This window comes from Adiantum capillus-veneris, chromosome 5, assembly GCF_014529385.1.
Source record: "Adiantum capillus-veneris isolate H3 chromosome 5, ASM1452938v2, whole genome shotgun sequence".
In the NCBI taxonomy this organism is placed as follows: Eukaryota; Viridiplantae; Streptophyta; class Polypodiopsida; order Polypodiales; family Pteridaceae; genus Adiantum; species Adiantum capillus-veneris.
Window position 1 is genome coordinate 77,609,771 of NC_140935.1, and position 20,611 is coordinate 77,630,381.

General features: G+C 41.0%; 1 protein-coding gene across 1 annotated transcript; it reads left to right on the forward strand.

Annotated features, from left to right (window-relative positions):
- The first annotated feature begins 15,542 nt into the window (after positions 1 to 15,542).
- Positions 15,543 to 15,776, forward strand: LOC147457564 (uncharacterized). The gene has a single exon (XM_086513617.1). It carries the CDS (start codon positions 15,543 to 15,545, stop codon positions 15,774 to 15,776), a length of 234 nt encoding a protein of 77 aa, XP_086369743.1.
- The last annotated feature ends 4,835 nt before the right edge of the window (positions 15,777 to 20,611 follow it).

Below are 20,611 nucleotides of genomic sequence, written 5' to 3' on the forward strand. Positions count from 1 at the left end.
GTGGCTCGAATATCATTGATTGCAAGGAATAGAAGAAAGGGTCTTTCAACACCAAACACTACCGGCTCCTATCAAGCTTCTAATAGCTCAATAGTGGTTAAGCCATAGGCAAGCCCTGTAGGACTTCACTATTAAGACCATACTCACGACGGTGATGCCCCGTTATCTGCATGAAGTAGGCGCACTGTATGGCTAAAAAACCCCTATTCGAATTACTCAATTGCAATTAGTAATACCAACCATTTATAGTTAGCTTGAGGACCTCCCTTCTTGAGCAAGAAAAGAGAAACCTTGTGCTCTGATACCAATGTAACATTGAATGGCCTAGTAATTTGTGTAGTGGAAAATAACATAAACGTAATGAGCATTTCATTATAATAGATTCCTAATGAGCATAGCAAGAGTGCTTGGATGGAGAGAGCAACAAAAAGAATAACACCTAGTTAGATAGGCATGAACAATACTTCAAAAGAGAGAGAAATTAAGCTATTGACAATAGTTGAGGACCAAATTTACATGGAGCCGGTCCCCCCTCCACAAGACTTTGTATTTTAGGTTTCCCCCATCAAGAGAGACATTTTACAATACAATTCTTTGTGTTCCTTCAATAACTAGCTAGTGCAATGGAAGGTGGAAGCTTCAAGCACAAAGCAAACATTTTAAAACACAACGTCAATTCCTCGTTGGTCTTAGACCCAAGACCTCACACACCTTCAAAGATGGTGAGAGCTAGCAGGGTATGAGAGTAGATTGAGAGGAAGAAGGAGGATTGTTACGAGAAAGAAGTATATGTCCTCACATAATCACTCATAAGAGCTTAGCATAGCTTAGTAATTAGCATGGTAGAGGAGATGAGCATGCATTGAAGCTTGTCTCCTTGTTGGATTTGCATCACAGGGCAAGAGTGTGTCGATGTAGGCCTCGCTTCTCACAAGCTTGGAGTAGATGAAGAGCTTTCCAATAAATCTTGAGAAGGAGATAGACTTTCCTTGCTTCACACATGAGCTAGTGTGAGTGTGTGTGGAATAATGCCTCACAAATCAGCCCCCTCTCATCTTGGTCGACCCCTCTTGCTAATTCATCTTGTTGGCTTTCCATTGGACCTCTCCAAGCTTAGCAAATAGGGATTAAGTGGTCAAATGAATAGCCTTGTGACATGTGTCCCTCTTTCCCCTTTAGTGAGAGCTTAATTAATTAGATTAATTTTATTAAATCCCCATTGGACCATTTCCCCTTCTGGCCCCAATAGAAATTAAGCAAGCCATTGGGTTGCTTAATTCCTATTGGACCCCTTGGCAGGCTGTCCAATAATCATCTAGGAGACTTAATTTTCATTGGTTCTTTTTAAAAAGTGTTTATAATTTAATTATACTAAATTTACTCTAGCCTAATCCTCATTGGTCCACCTCTATGGTCATCCAATAGGATTTGAAAACTCTTTGGGGGCAACTGGTCTAGGAACCTGACATGTGTGCACTATGCCCATTGTGTAAAGGAGAGCATTTTAGTGTGTGTGTGTGTGTGTGTGTGTGTGTGTGTGTGTGTGTGTGTGTGTGTGTGTGTTATCTCACTCTCTCTCTCTCTCTCTCTCTCTCTCTCTCTCTCTCTCTCTTTCTCTCTCTCTCTCTCTCTCTCTCTCTCTCTCTCTCTCTCTCTCTCTTCTCCTACCTTTAGGGCTCACCCCCTCCCATGTAGGGATTTAAGAAGACTTTGTGTACACTTACAAAGCATATAATTTCCTTAAGCTTGACCATTTGGACTTACCCTTTGAAATTTGGAACCTTAGCATTTTGGAATTCTTTGTAGGCTGAACCTTAGGTCTTTGAAGCCCATTGCTCTTCTGTAGATGGTCCCCCTTTGGATCCCTATTTTCCCTCCTTTGGATCCCTACTGTGACCAGTCTGCTAGCCTTACTAATAATCTAGCCTTTTCTCCCCCGGCACTTTCCCATATCAAATGATCAGTTTAACATGAGAAAATCATTTAGGAGAATTAGATATTAGTTATTATGACATTCTCTCTCTCTTGAAATCATAGTCGTCCTCAACTACAAAGAGGTAGAGATGATAAAGCATAGTCATTAGTCCTTTTCCTAGCGGGTAGAGGATCCCTATCTTACCCTACGACATCATTCCAGAATGGATGACTAATCCATTTGGCGCTTGAGAGCCTAAGCTGCCGCAAGCATGTCTGTGCATTAGTCCTATCAATCTTCCATAGTAGTGTGACAAGCTCTACTTGGAGTTTGGAAGACGGCGTCTCCACAAACTTGATCCTATACACAATAAAGAAAAAGAGAGTCTTATAAGACAAAAACTTTTTTCATTTTAAACATTGTACATTTACTTACTCTAGGGAAGCATTGTAAGCATTGACAAGGTTTAGGTTATCCTTTAATTGTATTCCTTGCATCCATATAGCATCTTCAAAAGGATACTTCTTAAACTTAATAAGATATCATCAAATAATCTTATCGCCTCACAATACCTTGTCTTCATGTTGGAGAATGGACTCGGGCTGCAACACCTCTTCTTGGTCCTCGATCTTTGGTGGGTCTTCAATAGTTGGTTCTTGAGGTGGCTCTCCTTTGTAAGGCTTTGTAGGCTCACATGAAAAGCATTGTGTCTGATCCAATGACTGGGCAACTTGAGTTGATAGGCCACCTTTTTTCTAACTTAGCATAGTACTTCTGGTGTCCCGTAGGATTCTTAGCCGTTGTGTGCCTTAATTGAGCCTTGGGAAATTTAAGCAAGACCCAATCATTTTCTTTAAAGGCTTGGACTCTTCTGTGCTTATCAGCAACAGCCTTTTGCCTTTGCTGTGAGATAGAGATAGCATCCTTAATCTTTTGAAAAGATTCTTGTAGGTCTCGACTATACTCATCTGCAGCGAAGATTTTCCTGTGTACCTTAAGTAGTAGGGGACTTTTGGATCTTCCCTCAATTACCTCAAAAGGTGCTTTTTCCGTGGAAGTATGTACAATGTTATTGTAGGCATACTCCATAAGGGTAAGTACTTCTTCCATTGGGACCTTTGATCTACTTTCATTACATAGGCTTTTAGTAGATCAAGACATGTTAGGTTAGCTATTTCACTTTGGCTCTATCTGACACTGTAGACATTGGAAAGCCATGGTACTTGAAGATTTGTGATATGAAGAGGGTTGCCATTTGATGGGCTTTGATAGTCTTTTTGACAGGTATAAAATGAGCTTGTTTGTTAAATCTGTCTACTATTGTCCATATTCCCGTATTCCCATGGATAGACTTAGGCAATCCAAAGATAAAATCCATGGATATGCTCTCCCATAGTGAATTAGGAATTGGCAAAGGTTGAAGCAATCCAGGTTGCTTCCCTTTATCCAACTTCGTCTTTTGGCATACCACACATTTAAAAACATACTCTTGTATGTTTACTTTCATGGCAGGCCAATAGAAATATGTTTCAATCCCTTTTAGGGTCGACTCAATCCCTCTATGCCCCGTATAAGGGGAAGCATGAGATTCATACACTACTTTCTCACGTAGTGAGTTAGTAACACATAGTCTATTGCCATAGAGAAGATAACCATCTTGTAAAGTGAATGGTTCCTCTTTCTTCCATAATGCAAGGGCTGAAATCGCATCTCTAAAATTGGGATCAATAGAGTTCTCATCTATCATCGAAGATAGATCATTGTGAGTTGTTATGGAAACCGCATTCACTCTTGGTCGTCTTGAGAGTGCATTGGCTACTTGATTATGCTTGCTAGTAATGTGAGCAATATGATAATGAAAATATGAAAGGAAATTTGCTCACCTCATTCGTTTGTCAGAGAGCTTGGTCTGCGTCATGAAGTACTTAAGGCTTTGGTGATCCGTCCGCAGAATGAAAGGAGTCCCTAATAAATAGTGCTTCCACGAGTCTAAGGCATGTAGAACTGCGAGGAGTTCCTTTTCATATATGCCTAGATCTTGCTCAACAGGGTCGAGTGTTTGACTTTGATAGGCTATTGCGTGCCCTTCTTGGAGAAAAACAGCTCCAAGGCAATCACCACAAGCTTCACATTGGACCTCAAATGGCTTTGAGAGATCCAGTAGTGTAAGCACAGGTTGAGAGATAAGCTTTTCTTTAAGATTTTCAAAAGCATTGTTCTCCTTTTGTGAGAACTTTTCTATGAAGCATCTATAGTATGCACACATACCTATAAAGCTTCTTAGTTCATGAAGATTCCTTGGATTAGGCCATCCTTTTATTACCTCTAGCTTTGATGGATCCATTTGGATGCCATCTTGAGAGATAATGTGACATAAATACTGAATCTCTTGTAAGAAAAACTCACTTTTCTTTTTATTAATATAAATTTTATTCTCTCATAAGACTTGAAATATTACCTGGTGATGTTTCTTGTATTCGTCTAGTGAATTAGAGTAGTTGATGATATCATCAAAGAACACTCGAGTAAAGGTTTGGTGAGGCCTAAATAGCTTATGCATCAAGTGGTGGAATGTGGCTGGTGCATTGGTCAAGCCAAAAGGCTGAAAATGTATTCGTAAAGACCAAACATAGTGTGAAATGCAGTCTATACAATGTCTTGATCAAATATCCTTATTTGATGGTAGCCACTTTTTAGGTCAATCCTACTTAAGTAGCTCGACCCTTGTAGCTTATCAAATAGGTCTTCTACCCGTAGAACGGGAAACCTATTTTTGATAGTGATCCTATTTAGTGCTCTATAGTCGACACAGATACGATATGTGTTGTCTTTCTTTTGCACTAATAACATGGGTGAACAAAATGGAGATGAGCTAGGCCTAACCATGCCCTTCTCAACTAACTCATGCACTTGCCGCATAATCTCCTCTTGTTGAGCTTGAGAAACTTTATAAGGAGGTTATTAGGCAGTGAACTTCCTGGAAGAAGTTCAATTGCATGGTCATCATTGCCTCGTTTAGAAGGTAGTTCACAAGGGATGTCATCAATAAAAACATCTTGAAATCCCTTGAGAAACTTGGATAACTCTAATTCCTTGCGATTATTTATATTTTGATTTGCTAAAGCATTAGGCTCATTTTGAGAATCTTTAACAAAAATCATGTACACAAAAGTAGAGCTCTTTATTGACTTTTTGAAAGTTTGCGTATGTACAATGGGTATGGTGTTACCCATCTCCTTAGCATGTATGTACATATCTTTTTCCCTAAACATAAAGTAGATTTTCCTTTCAAGGAATTTAACATTGGTAGCCATGCAATCAAACCATGGTGCCCCTAGGATTACCTCCTGGTGCTTGAGAGGAGAGATAAAGAAGTCCTCTTTGTCCACATAGCTTTGGACATGGAGCCTCAATTTCCCAATTAAGGGAGTCACTTAAGCTTTTTGCCCCTTGAAAGCACCATCGACGATTAGGACATCTCCCATCTCATAGGCTTGAATGCTGAGCTTGGTGGCCAGCTCTGTGGATATGAAATTGTGAGTAAAACGAGGGTAAAAGAAAATTCTATTCTCTTACCTTTCCCCAATGCAAGGATATGGGTCCTACGGGCAAGGCCACCGGCATGGCCGAATAGTGTGTACGCTAGGGGGAGGCTATAAGATAGCACGGTTGAGCAGAGGCTAGCACACACATTACCACCGTCCTTTCACTGGTATCCGAGCTATTTTTTGGGAATGGAAAAATCTAAAATCCCACGTTCCGCAAACAGCGACGTCTCTGTTGTGCACCAAAAAGAAGGCAGGCACAGTTTCTTGTGTGTAGTGTGCGTAGACACATAGCGACAATCGGCCGTGGTCGCCGCACCTACGTCCTCCACAACGCACGACCAAGGCAAACTTGACCGACAACTCGACGGCACCGAGGCTCTGAAGGCTTCCATTGGCGCCATTGGTTGCGTGCGTAGGAAGGCCTGCTTAACCCTTGCATGAAGGAGGGTTTAACCCCCCGATGAGGATAAGAGGCCAACACTTTAATGACCCTTGTTGTGTATAACAAGGAAAGATAGCATACTTGTGTTGAAAAATAAAACTAGAAGGAAAGGGAAAGCTTCAAACTTCAAGGAAGTAGTTTCACCCTTCCTTTTCACTTCTTGAAGGCAAATTTTCTTCCAAAAATTCTTTTTTCCTCAAGGAGGTAGCTTCAAAGTGAAGAAAAGCCTTCACAAAAACGATGAGTTTTTGTGAAGAATCAATAAAGGTGTTCTTACAATGAACGACACGTGAAGTGCTACAATTCCCGCAAGGCGAGGTTTGCATGCAACACAAATCACGGAGCATACAAAACACAAAGACTTTAATTTCACAAGGTACAAGTTGACGTTTTTTTTTCTCTCTTTACGTTAGTGTGTGTTTACCATGGCTAGTGAGGATATCCCACCTACATACACTTTTGATTTTGAGCATGTAGATCAAAATCAGAGCACCACGGGTGTTGCTGACACTAATATGCATGACGATAATGATCTAGGAGATCATGGCCTTGTAGATATGAATGCTTTCAAGACTTTGAAAAATTGCTAAATCGTACTTGAACGCAACCTCTCTGCACTCAATGCAAATGTTACCACTCTTACGGAGTTACTTGTGAAATTTATGAATTCACAGATGGCTCAAGGAGCCACAAGTGGCATGGTTCAAGGGAACCAAGCTCTCATGACTCAAGGAGTCCAAGAGACAAGTGCTTTAGAAGATGCAGAAGGTAGCAATGCATTACTTAAAAATATCACCATTTCCAAGTTTCACAGGGAAGAGCGTGATCGCAACAAGGATGCGGTCAATATGTTCCTACACAAATGGAGTGATATTCATAGATTGAGACACACCCCGGATATAAAGACGATTGTGGAAACAAGTCTATCTCTTAAAGGCAAGGCCTGGAAGTGGTGGATGACATTTCCAATAGATGCTCGTTCTCCGTCTTGGGCTGCGTTTCAAGCTTCTTTCTCCAAAGAGTTTTTGGACTCCAATGAAGAAGACAAAAATTGGTTAGCATGGGATGCATGCCGCATGTCTGGCCTCTCTCTCATACAGTACCTTTTGAAGTATGGGGAAATCATATAAAAACTAGAAGGTCTGGATGAATTCCAAAAGATACGGGGTTTTAACAGGGGTCTTGACAAAGACTATCGTCTTCACGCGCCAAGACCCAACATCCAAAAACTTTGGAAGAAGCCATCAGTCATGCCCAAAGATATGATGATGACCAAGAGAGGAAAGGAAATGTTCCCTACTCTAAGAATAATTTTGCTAAGAGAAATGTGGCTAAGAGCCAATGGTGAGGTAGATCTCCCACACGTTCCAAGAGGACTAAGAGACAATCTACCTCTTTACGCCCACAAGAGGCTAAGAAGCCTAAGCAATCACAAGATACTCCACGTGGGTCTCTCAGCACCGCTGATTTTGAGTGGGCAAAGAAACACAATTTGTGTTTTGGATGTCTTTTGGACCAACATAACAAGAACAATTTTCCTCTTTTGCAAGGCAAAGAAAAGGCCATGCACACGGTGCAACACCTCACATTAGATTCATCTCCTAAATATTGTGTTGTAGAGGTTCTTCATATGGAAGAAAAGCACAAGTATTGTGTGCCAGCTTCAATGTGGCAGCCCACCTTTGGCCCCCATGATTTGATTCGCATGCATGGCACTATTAATGAACAACATGTTCGTATTTTAGTGGATGATGGTGCAACTCATAACTTCTTGAACGATAAGCTAGTCAAGAAATTGAAGCTTACACAGACTCCCTGCTCCCACAAGTATGTGGTGGAGCATATGTTTGGCAATGATAAAGAAGTATGGGACACGGTAGTTCAAGGGGTTGAGCTTATTGTTCAAAATCATACGATGACCCTTGACTTTCAAGTTATGAACATTGGACCGTGCTGATGTAATTTTAGGACGGGAGTGGCTGCATGGTTTAGGAAACACGTTGCACACAAGTTATGAACACAACTTCTTATCCTTTATGGCCAATGGTAAACATGTGCTTTTTCTTGGTGAGAAAAATATACCATTTGTACCTCTTATATGTACAACCAGGCTTTCTACTTTGCAGAAAGCAGATTTAATAGATGAAGTCTTTTTGTGTTACTGCTTGTCTCCAAGTCTTGTGAATTTTCAAGAGCAAAGTGCGGTGAATTCTAGTAATGGTATGCAAAGTGCAATGAATTCTACTGATAAGCAAAGTGTTAACAAATCTAACGAGCAAAGTGCTCTCAATTTTAGTTCTATAGAGCAGCGTGCAACTGTTGAAAACAAACATTACAAGAATTACAAGATTTTCCATCCCAACATAACTCTAGTTTACTTTCTCCTTTTGCACGGCAAAAGCTGACTCACTTACTCACGGAGTATGGTGATGTGTTCTCAAGTGATTTACCACCGGGTTTACCCCCTACATATGATGTGCATCATGGCATAGATGTCTTGCCAGGCACTAAAACCGATGAGTAAACCATCTTATCGTATGAGTGCTAAAGAATCCAAGGAGGTTGAGAGTCAGTTGGATGACTACCTCGCCCATGGTTTCATTACACCTAGCACTTCGTCTTGGGCATCACCAATTCTATTGGTAAAAAAGAAAGATGGTACTATGCACATGTGTGTAGATTATCGCAGATTAAACGCCATAACCATCAAGAACAAGTATCCTCTGCCAAGAGTGGATGAGTTGTTTAATCAACTCCATGGGGCAAGATACTATACAAAGATATATCTTCGTTCAGGATACCACCAGGTGCGTATCCTTTTGCAAGATATCTTCAAAACTGCCTTTAGAACACGGTTCAGGCATTTTGAATTTTTGGTTATGCCTTTTGGTTTAACCAATGCTCCAGCTACATTTATGAAACTCATAGATAGTGTCTTATGTCCCTATCTTGAAAAATTTGTTGTGGTTTTCCTTGATGACATTGTCATTTACAATAAGACTGAAGATGAACACATAGAACACTTATGATTAGCGTTCGAACAGCTACGAGCTCACATGCTGTATGCTAAGCAAAGCAAGTGTGATTTCTTTAAAACAGAGATACAATACCTTGGTCATGTGATCTCTTATTCTAGCATCAAAATGGACACTGACAAGGTCGTTGCCATTCTTTGATGGCCACATCCCAACAGGGTTGAGGAGCTTCAAATATTTTTAGGCATGGCTGGATTTAATCGTCAGTATATCCATGATTATGCCAAAAATGTTGTTCCTATGATGGATCAACTTAAAGCAAAAGGTAAGACCTTTTCTTGGGAAGAAGCCCAAAAATGCAATTTTAAACAGCTCAAGGTAGCTATAGCCACTGCTCCCATCCTAGCAATTATTGCCCACTTAAGCCATTTGTGGTAGAGATTGATGCTAGTGATAAAGCAATTGGTGTGGTACTTCTCCAGGAGGGAAGATCTATAGCCTTTGAAAGTAAAAAGTTAGATAGAGCTCAATAGAATCATTCTATCTATGAGAGAGAGCTCTACGTCATAATTCTTGCTTTACGAAAGTGGTGACACTATTTATATGGTGCCAAGTTTGACGTAGTTTTTGACCATGGGAGTATCAAATGGTTTACTACTCAAATGGACTTGAAGGGCCGTAAAGATAGATGGGTAGAAATCCTTCAAGGTTATGATTGTAAGCTATGATATCGCAAGGGGCGATATAATGTAGTAGCGGATGCACTAAGTCGGATGCCTCAGATTAATCCACTTGCTTTCACAGAAATAAAGAGTGGATTTTTGGAGTCATTATGTGGCAAGTGTGCACAAGATCAATCATATGAGTGAAGTTTTATAAAGGGATCCCTCACACTCACATGTATCTGTACAACCAGATCAACATGTCTCTGCACGCGCAGATAAAAATTCCAACACACAGAGCTCCACCCCTACTTTGGAAGAGCTTAAGCGATGGAAGATTTTTTCCATTGATGATGGCTACTTACTCCACAAAGGTAGAGTATGTGTGCCAAAGGACTCAGACACTAGGCACCAAATCTTATTTGAGTGTCATGATAGTCCAAGTGCTGGTCATCTAGGCATTCGTAAGACGTATGCTTTAGTTCGATGGAAATTTTATTGGCCGGGCTTACATCATGATGTTCAAGAGTATGTACTAAACTGCCAACATTGCCAAGTTAATAAGGCAGAGCGCCTCAAGGTAGGTGGCCTTTTACATCCTTTAGAGATTCCACAAGGTAAGTGGGAGAGTATCTCTATGGATTTTGTACCAGGACTACCTACTACAAATCATGGCCATGATGCCATATGGGTAATTGTAGACCGTCTCACAAAGATGGGTCGATTCATTCCCACTAAAACTACTGTTAAGACACCAAAATTAGCACGGCTATTTATACAGCATATATATAAACTCTACGGTCTTCCAGCTAGTATCATTAGTAACAGAGATCAAAAGTTTGATAATCACTAATGGAGGAGAGAGTTTATTTTTGCCTTTATAAAATCCCTTCTCCTTGGCTTTTTTGTTGTTGGCGTTGCCTTTAGGAGACTTTTGGACATTGTCCTTCCCCTTAGGCTCATTGTTACGGTCCTTGTTCTTCGTGGGCTTAAGATTTCTCTTAGTCCCTGTTTGAAAATTGATTTATGAGGCCACCATGGTATAGTGTACAACCGCAGATATTGTGCGTGGCCTTTGGGAGCTAACATACTCTGACATATCTACAGTTAAGCCCGCACAAAAATTGTTCTTTTTGCTCCCCACAATCCATCTTTTTAAAGACAGTGGCTTTGAGATGTAAGTCCCAAAACTTGTGTACATATTTGTGAATAGATTTGTAAGGAGAGAGCTTCAAGCTTCGCCATTCGGTGAGTACTTTGTCTTTGGCATCGGTAGCCAAAAATTGCTTCATGATGGAAGCTCTTAAAGCTTTCCGTGTTCGTGGAGCTTCACCATTTTCCCATAGGCTAGACTACCATTTCCTAGCAGACTTTTGAAAATGCACAGCTACATGGCATAGCTTAGAGGACTCCGTGAAGCCCTCATCTCCAAACGCCGCATCAAATTGTTGGATGAAAGCCAAGACTTTGTCCGTAGCACCAAAGCTACCATCGTAGGTAAGGAAAGAGATGTTCTTTCCTCCCTCTTTGAAATTCTTGAGCTTGTACGACCTCTTCCACAGAGCATAGAATTTCTAATGGCCTCTTCTTTTTGGTGGTTCAAAAATTGCACCATCGCTTTCTTCAAAAGATGAAGAATTTGAGGAAGATGGAGAAGAGGGGGACCTCTTTCTTGCCTTTTTCTTACCTTGTTCCTCCTTGTCTGCACCATCACTTTCTTAATAAGAGGACGAAGATGGAGAAGAGGGTGACCTCTTTTTTGCCTTTTTCTTCTCTTGTTTTCTGTCATCCCTCTTTGACTTATGGTGTGGAGAAGTGTGCGATGGTCTTCTCCATTTAGGAGGTGATGGAGAGCGTTTTGCCTGCCGTCTTCCTGGAGCCATCTCCACCGTCTTTGTGGAGCCATCTCCATCGAGGTGACAGGAGACTCACTTCTTTCTTGTTCTTTTGGTGGTGGCTCTTGAGTTCTCCTTTGGCAAGGAGATGTGCCATCAAGTAGTAGATTTTTGAGCCCTTCATACGAATCCTTTTCTTCTTCCCAAATTGGAGAGAGGCCTCTTTTGGAAGTCTCACAAGGAGGCTTCCTAGGTACTCTCTCTTCATCGTGGATAGTTTGGAGAATCCCGTGAGCACGAAGCTACCGTTGCACTTCACTTTGGAGGGATGGATTGCCCATGGCTTATTGAAGCCTAGAAACAAGGTAGTTAACAAGCATAGGGGCATCATTAGTAGCCTACTCATTAGTAAAATCAAAGCTATCAACATTAATTTTACTCTCTTTACTATTGTTAGCCATTCTAACAACTTTTAGGTGTACTTTGGCACTTCAAGCCCTAGTTGCTACTCCTCTTTACCCCTTTAGAAAAGCACTCAAGCTCATGTACTCGTGGCTCGAATATCATTAATTGCAAGGAATAGAAGAGAGGGTCTTCCAGCACCAAAACAGTATCAACTCCTGTCAAGCTTCTAATAGCTCAATAGTGGTTAAGCCATAGGCAAAAAGCCATAGGCAAGCCCTGTAGTACTCCACTATTAAGACCATAGCTCTTGATGGTGATGCCCCATTATCTGCACAAAGCAGGCACACTGCAAGGCTGAAAAATCCCTATTCTACTTACTCAATTGCAATTAATAATACCAACCATTTATAGTTAGCTTGAGGACCTCCCTTCTTGAGCAAGAAAAGAGAAACCTTGTGCTCTGATACCAATGTAACATTGGATGGACTAGTAATTTATGTGTAGCGGTAAATAGCATAAACATAGTGAGCATTTCATTAGAATAGATTCCTAATGAGCTTAGCAAGAGTGCTTGGATGGAGAGAGCAACAAAAAGCATAACACCTGGTTAGATACGCATGAATAATACTTAAAAAGAGAGAGAAATTAAGCTATTGACAATAGTTGAGGACCGAATTTACATGGAGCCAGTCCCCCCTCCAAAAGGCTTTATATTTTAGGTTTCCCCTATCAAGGGAGACATTTTACAATACAGTTCTTTGTGTTCAGTCAATAACTAGCTAGTGCAATGAAGATGGAAGCTTCAAGCACTAAGCAAACAATTTAAAACACAACATCAATTTCTCGTTGGTCTCAGACCCAAGACCTCGCACACCTTCGAAGATGGTGAGAGCTACTGGGGTATGAGAGTAGATTTTGAGGAAGGAGTATTTTTACGAGAAGGAAGTATATGTCCTCACATAATCACTCATAAGAGCTTACCATAGCTTAGTAATTAGCATGGTAGAGGAGATGAGCATGCATTGAAGCTTTTCTCTTGATTGGATGCATCACACAGCAAGAGTGTGTCGATGTAGGCCTTCCTTCTCACAAGCTTGGAGTAGATGAAGAGCTTTCCATTAAAGCTTGAGAAGGAGATAGACTTTCCTTACTTCACACATGTGCTAGTGTGTGTGTGTGTGTGTGTGTGTGTAGAATAATGCCTCACAAATCAGCCCCCTCTCTCATCTTGGTCGACCCCTCTTGCTAATTCCTCTTGCTGGCTTCCCATTGGGCCTATCCAAGCTTAGCCAATAGGGATTAAGTGGTCAAATGGAGAGCCTTGTGACTTGTGTCCCTCTTTCCCCTTTGGTGAGAGCTTAATTAATTAGATTAATTCTATTAAATCCCCATTGGACCTTTTCCCCTTCTTGCCCATACGAATTAAGCAAGCCATTGGGTTGCTTAATTCCTATTGGACCCCTTGGCAGGCTGTCCAATAATCATCCAGGAGACTTAATTTTCATTGGTTCTTTTTATAAAGTGTTTATATAGACTTAGTAGTGTAATCACACTATGCTGTGCAATTGTCACATTGATGCAAGTCTCAACTGCCAAATGTACCTAGAACCTATGCTTGGAACCTGTAGAGTTTATGACTACCTATAAATTATATGCAGTAGACTCGCGATCAAAATGTATGTCGATTGAAAAACAGTGCATACCATAAATCACTTGTAGCCATTACGAGCATACCATAAATCTCACTCCTGCAAGAGTGGATAAAAGAACACCAATCTGTGTTTAAAATGGACAAAACATGTCAAAGTGAGAGTCAAAACTTGATCACTTTCAAAGTGGGAATAAATCATGACCAACCACAAAAGCATCAAAGAGTAAGTTGCTGATACATAGAAAGCGTGAGAATTTGTGAAGAAAAATGGACAAAGCTATGTTTGAAATTTAAGCAAAATCTCAAAACTCTGATCAAAATTGCATAAACAAACACACACAATGTCTTAGTAGCAAATCCATGTATAGTATATATTTTATTCGTGAAGAAGAAGAAGGAGCTTTCATCCTCAACCTCCATTGTGTGCTCTATTGGTTATGTGCATGTGAGACTGCAAGAGATCAAGATATATCCTTCTCTATCTTAGTACTACAAGTAGACAATCGGCAACATGCTTATAACATAGAATTTTACAATTTTGTAAGTCGAGATTTCTATGGTTTATACCAATGTTTTTTTGCTACGTGAACAAAAAGAGAAGGAATCCGAGAGAAATTCTTTCCACATTTTGAGGTGAAGACTCAAGCATTTTTTATTTAGTTGGTGTAACTACCTACTGGCTCTACTTTTGTTTTTCATTCCATAGAATCTCCCCAAGATGCTTTAGCATCTCCAATTAGCATGTCCATGCACGTCACCATTTAAAACCAATCTTGATGAGTAGGATTTGAACACATCACGTACATAGTATGAAACTCAACCTTATCCACTAGGCTATATGCCTGTGCTCATCCTTGAGCTCCCTTTGAGCCATAAAAAAAAAAGAATACATACCCCCCCCCCCCCCCCCCCCCCCCCCTTTTTTCTCCTTTCCCTTTTTTCCCCCACCCTTCCCTCTCCTCCTCCTCCTCCCCCCCCCCGCCCCCCCTTCTCTGAAAACCCAAAAAACTAATTAATGCGTTTCTGAAAAAGTTGTTTTGGCTACCTACTTGAGCGAGGTTTTGTGTTGGAATATATCTCCCATGGCTATGTAAACAAGACTAGGCCTTATTAACCATGTTGACTTTGGAAGTTATTTGGCTATACGAGGAGAAAGAAAGTTGCTCAATTTGAGCTTGATAAAATCTGGGATTTTTTTTAGATTGGTATGAAAGTTTTTAAGGAAAAAAATAGCAAGAGTATATAAAAATTGAAAATGACTTCCTACAAATTTTGGGCTTTGGGTTTATGGATGGAAAGAAACTATGAGAGAAATCAATGCAGTCCATAAAAATATGAGAGAGCTCCTTGGTCAATGTAGTTATCATCGTGCTTCATTAAATATGAAAGCAATTTATATAGAATAATCTTCAAACAAGAAGACGGAGCCTACTTTGCTTATTGGATAAAGTGCTCTACACATGCCTAATTATATGTGCTTTCAAATTATATGTGCTTTCATCTGGCTTAGCATGCTAGTTGATGCAAACGTCTTCAACTGTGGGGTCCTTTTCTCACTAGATTTGGTGTGCTTTGAATATTTAGACACTCACAATTATAAGCTAGTATGTCCCCCTAATTTTTCGAGCATGTCTAATTAGGTGGAATCTGGTTAGATGCTGTTGAGAATTTTGTGGAGAAAAGAGGGAGGGAGGACACGTGTAGAGAGAGAGAGAGAGTAGAGATTTTTTGGCATGTCAACAGCGGGTCTATCTCTCTGTCGCCTGCGTAGAGAGTGGTGCAGCTTGGGATCTATCGATCGCGCGAGAGAGAGAGGGATACACTCTGGATTGGAATGGGTCGTTTGTCTAGCGGTGCAGGTCAAAGAGTGGAGCATGTTGGTCGCAACAGGATAGAGGAGGAGTGCTGCCTGTATCTCTTGTGGAGCGCACGGGAGCAGTGCCTTGCTTTGGTCATGGATGCCATGATGAGGACAGGGGAAGGTTGGGAGAAGAGCGTAGTGACGGCGATGGGGAGGGCAACTCAGGCTCATGGGGTGGTCGTTGCTACATGCCTGGGATGGGATAGGGACAGAGGGAGAGAGCAAGGCAGACCACGATTGGGAGCTGCATGGCGAATATTGTAGGTGAATGGAAGAGACGTATGAGGGACCCTGAGAGAGGCGTCGTAGATGTAGGCAATGGAGCAGTGGAAACAAAATGGACAAAAGCTGCATGCAGAGCCGGCGATGGCAAGCATGGGGGTGATGATGGCGCTGACAACACAGATGGCAGCTGGCGTGGCAAGCCACTTTTCTTAAGAATTCTCAAATTCGGTGGATTCGGTGGGAATCTGAAGGCGTAATTAATTAACGAGTGCAAAGGACCCAGTATGTCCCAACAAAGAAGCTAGTATGTTAGTTCGAAGCATCACCTTTCAAAAGATTCATTTTTCCCCCAAAAATATCTATATGAAAAGCTCCTTGAAAATTCACTTTCAATATTTTGTTGTTGCAAATCTCATAAAGAATAGTATGCTTGGGAACCTTAATGGGTTTGGATATATTTTCATGTAAATGTGCAAGCACATCTAAAATTTACAAAATTTCTTGGAAGAAATCTCTAAAGCAAAGGACTACCCTCTGACCTAGTAAACCATCAAGACTCCAATTGTTTAGGTCTTTAGAGTTTAAAACGTTTAGAAGAATCTCCATCCCTTTTGTCATTTATGTCAATGAAATAGATATCTAAAATTACGTAACTTGGCATTTGTAATTAATCGATGTATGGTACTATAAATCCTGTAGGGGTGTCAAAATATCCTTCAATTATATATAAACCTTAATGGTATGAGATATACATACCTTATTCTTTTCATCAAGATTGATTATTTCTAGCTTGTGATAGTCAAGCGAGCATTCAAATTGCAAACCTAATCATTTTTCATTTTTTGTCTCTTGAATGGATATATATAGTAAGAAAAAATGAGGGGCGTGAGTGTCGGTGCGAGAACTTGCACGTGCATGCACGCATGGTGAGGAAGGAGATGAGAAAAGGGAGATGCATCCTACGCTCAGCTTGCGTACCCATGCTAGAGCCTACATATAAATCCCGCAGACTACTCTGTATGGTCTTAAAAAATCCACTATGCATCATGCTAATATCAGCCATCGCACGGCTGACACCCCTGCTGCAAATGCTCCCACTGCAGCTGCTAGATCAGGCCTCGATACTAATAAGTCGAACATGAGGTGCCTGAATGCTGACGAAATTTGCACAAACATGACTGTACTCATCCCTACACTATCTGCATGTACTACATCATCGGGACTACCCTTCACGTATGGATGTGTCAATGTCGACACTGGGATAGCTACATCCCTCTCACCCATAGGCAAAACTGTGCGTCCTAGCACCAACTCATCAGCCTCTAACATGAGCATATAAAAAAACTCCATGTCTATCATCTCTATCTTTGTCCCTAGGGAGTAGACCTGCTCTATCTCTGCCTGCACAAACTCTGACAAAACCTGTTGTGTCTCACTAGAGCACTGTAGCTCTACCTCTGTCTCTGCAGAGTCTACTTACACGTCTTGCACAACTAAATGCTCTGTTTTGAGAGCATGGTGGAGCTCACCTGCGGAGAAGACATGTCTCGTCTCTCACTCAAAGCATCCCAACAATAAAATCAAGATTATGTTGTCTCAAACCTCAGACACATGTATATGATATACCAAGACGCTGCGGGCTCCTTTGGAAATCGCTAATGAACCACAATCTGGAAAGACTGCTCTCTAAGCAGTATTTCACAACCAAAGTCTGCTAACTGTCTCATTGAGATCAGGCTCTGTCTCACGTGAGGAACGTAATGCACATGCCGTAGCGTGTATGATGCACCACTAGGCAATGACAAACAAACGTCTCCTCCTACACCCACTATGTCAAATGCCAAACCATCGACCAAGTACACACAGCCAAGTCTCCCACTAGAAAATGTATTGAACCACTCACGACATGGTGTGATGTGGAAAGCCGCATTGCTATCTAGTAACCACTGTGGAGAAAGTGTGCTATCCATAGACATATCTGCAAGAGGTACACTCAAGGCAAACATGACATTACCATCACTAGCATAGACTGCCACTGGAACTGCCTCTCTAACATGTGTCAAAGCTGCATCTTCATCACGCATACATTTCCATTTTTGTCTCATACGTCTGAAACAATGAAGCCTAATGTGTCCTGTGTGACCATAATGCCAACATCATACAGATTGGCAAGAACGAGACCGCTCTCTCACTATCACATATGTCTGTTGCCATAAGTGAATGCCAAAATGGCAACAAAGTGGGAGATCACTCAACCACTACACAATCATAAAAAACATGACCAATCGCATAAAAAAAGATGCTCGCGTATGCATAAAATAGCTGCTATCTGCAAGCATATAATCTGGGACAAACTGCTCAACCGAGCATAAAGTGCATAACCATATATGCAAGTAGAGAGCAAAGTAGCTCAAAATGCATCCCACAAGAGAAACTGCCTGCAAAAATCTGCAAAAACCTATGAACCCTGTGACTGTCTATTTGTAGCCACACAAACATACACCAATTCTTACTCTTGCGAGGGTGGGTACAAGAACACCAAGTTGTGTCCAAGCTAACAAAACTTGTCAAAAGTGAGAGTAAACACTTGATCACTGTTAAACTGGGAATGTATCGACCACTGTATAAGATGGCATAACACTACAAACTTTTAAGGCGAGAAGACAGGGAAAAACAAACAAAGACTCTTTGCAAAATGAGTCAAAGCTCAATGTAAACCGCAAGCCAAAAAACTGCAGATAACTGCAAGAGTGGGAGTCAACTTGACCACTAAACCATCAGAGAGTAAACTACAAATACATATAAACCATGGCAAGAATCCAGGAAAAATTCGACAAACTTTTTCCTGAAAATTGAGCAAAAACTCAAGTACAATCTCTACCATAAACCATAACACTACTCAATGCCAATGAGTAGAAATGCCAAAATGACTCCACATATTCACATACAATGGCAATCCGCACTCAACATACATCAATGGAGTGACCACACATAAGCAAGCATCAAAAGAGTTACAATCCGGAAACTTGATCAATGCAAAAACTATGCTCTCAAGAGAGCTCACCGACACTTGAAAGTGCTCGCCAAAATGCATGTATAATGGGCATCAACCATACCGCTTTGATGGTGTGTGAACGCCTCCGTGACTCTCTACCCACATCTACCAAAAAACTCTCAAACCACAAGCTCTGCACAAACTGAAATTGCATCTTCAGCTCAAAATTTATGCACGCACTTTGAGCATCTTTCGTTCTTGCAAAAGTGCATCAAACTCGCACACTATGCAAAAACTGAAAATCTGCAATTTTATATACAGTCAATCTGAGTTGAATATCAGTAAAACGGTGAGGAATTTGTGAAAACTTTCTTTTGCAAAGGTGTAGACCACATGAAACAAATGGGTCATACGGGTGGAATTCTGAGATCTGCATTCTACAAGGAGAAAAACAAATCTAAAAACAGTGCTATTGCATGCACAGTTTTTAGGGCAGCACCTTCACTTACACACAATCTTTCACACACTTTTTTTAGCTTCCACAAGAGCATACATTAATCTCAGTTGGAGCTCCTAAGATCCCATTGCATTCTCACAAAGCTTTAGAGACTTCTTGATCTCTCCACCGCCGCCAAGCTCATGCCACCATAGCCGAGCTCCATCGCTTCCGTCTCGTCGGGAAGTCATCGCGCATGTGTCACCAAAGCTCTGATACTAGTTGTTAGTGCGCGATGCGGTGTGCGTGTGGGAAGGAGATAAGGAGAGAGTACACAATGAGTGGGTGGAGCAAGACTCTCGTAATGAGCTACCCCTTATTCTTTGTATATGTACACAAGAATAAGGTGTCAATGGGCGGGCACCCATAACCTGGGTGGCTTGGCAAGGCACATGCGCCTGTACCCCAATTGTCCGATAGTGAGCAATGTCTAACTGTGTTGTTATTCGTTAGATAAGAGAGAATAGAGTTAGTAGATGGGTTAATGGTTTTCTGGCCAACCATTTGGTCATTACCCTAACAACCTCCCACTTAATGGCCAATGTGGCCTAAGTATACTAAAACAAACTATGTATAAAATGTTTACAATTGTGAAGCACGATAGTGGCTTCACCCAACACCCATCAACCCTATGAAAACTACTCCATCTCTAAGATCTTTGTAGGAGCATTTGTAGGGTTGTCATTTGTATGAGCTTTGAAAAGCTCAATCCACTTATTTACCAAAACATCTTGAATGAAGTTATTGCATCTCTATGTGTTTCATTTTGGAATGAAACATGCAATTCTTTGCCAAGGCAATGGCATTCTACCTATCATAATGCAACACAATAATTTGGTCACCCTTTTCTAGATCTCCCACTAAACGTGCCAACCATAAAGCCTCCTTGTTGGCCTCTAACATTGTAACATGCTCTACCTCTATAGTGGAGCTACAATCTTGAAGACATGATCTCCAAAACATAGGTCCTCTAGCAAATGTGAAAACATAGCAAGATATAGACCTCCTATTGTCTATATTTCCTATATAGTCTGCATCTATGTATCTAATGATCGATGCACCATTATTTTCAAACCGTAGGCACCTGCTTGTTGTGCCGTTCAAGTACATGAAGGTATGCTTCACTGCATCCCAATGTTTCTTGCCAGGTTTAGCCATGTAATGACTCACCACTCCCACTGCAAATGCAAGGTCTAGCCTCGTAGCCATCATCATAGAATGATACTATCCATAGCTCACACATACATAATCTTAGTTATCTCAGCCTTCTCAACATTCAATTAAGAAGAATCATCATTTCTAAGTTTCAAATATAGCGACATTGGGATACTAGATGCCTTCCCTCTTGACATATTGAGAGATAACCCTCCCCAAGAGTCTATGCAAGAACCATATAATTTACACTTTTATACAATTTCAATATACATCAGAGTTGTAGAAGAGTTTGCATAGAGAAGGAGTTCTCAACGCTTGACCTAGCATGGAGTTTAAGCCATGAGGTGGACTGCATCCAGAGGCACATAGTGACTAGTGTTACTTGTGAAAATGGGTGATATGAATGAAAGTGTACTCGAGAAAAATTAACAAGGTGGAGAGTGAAT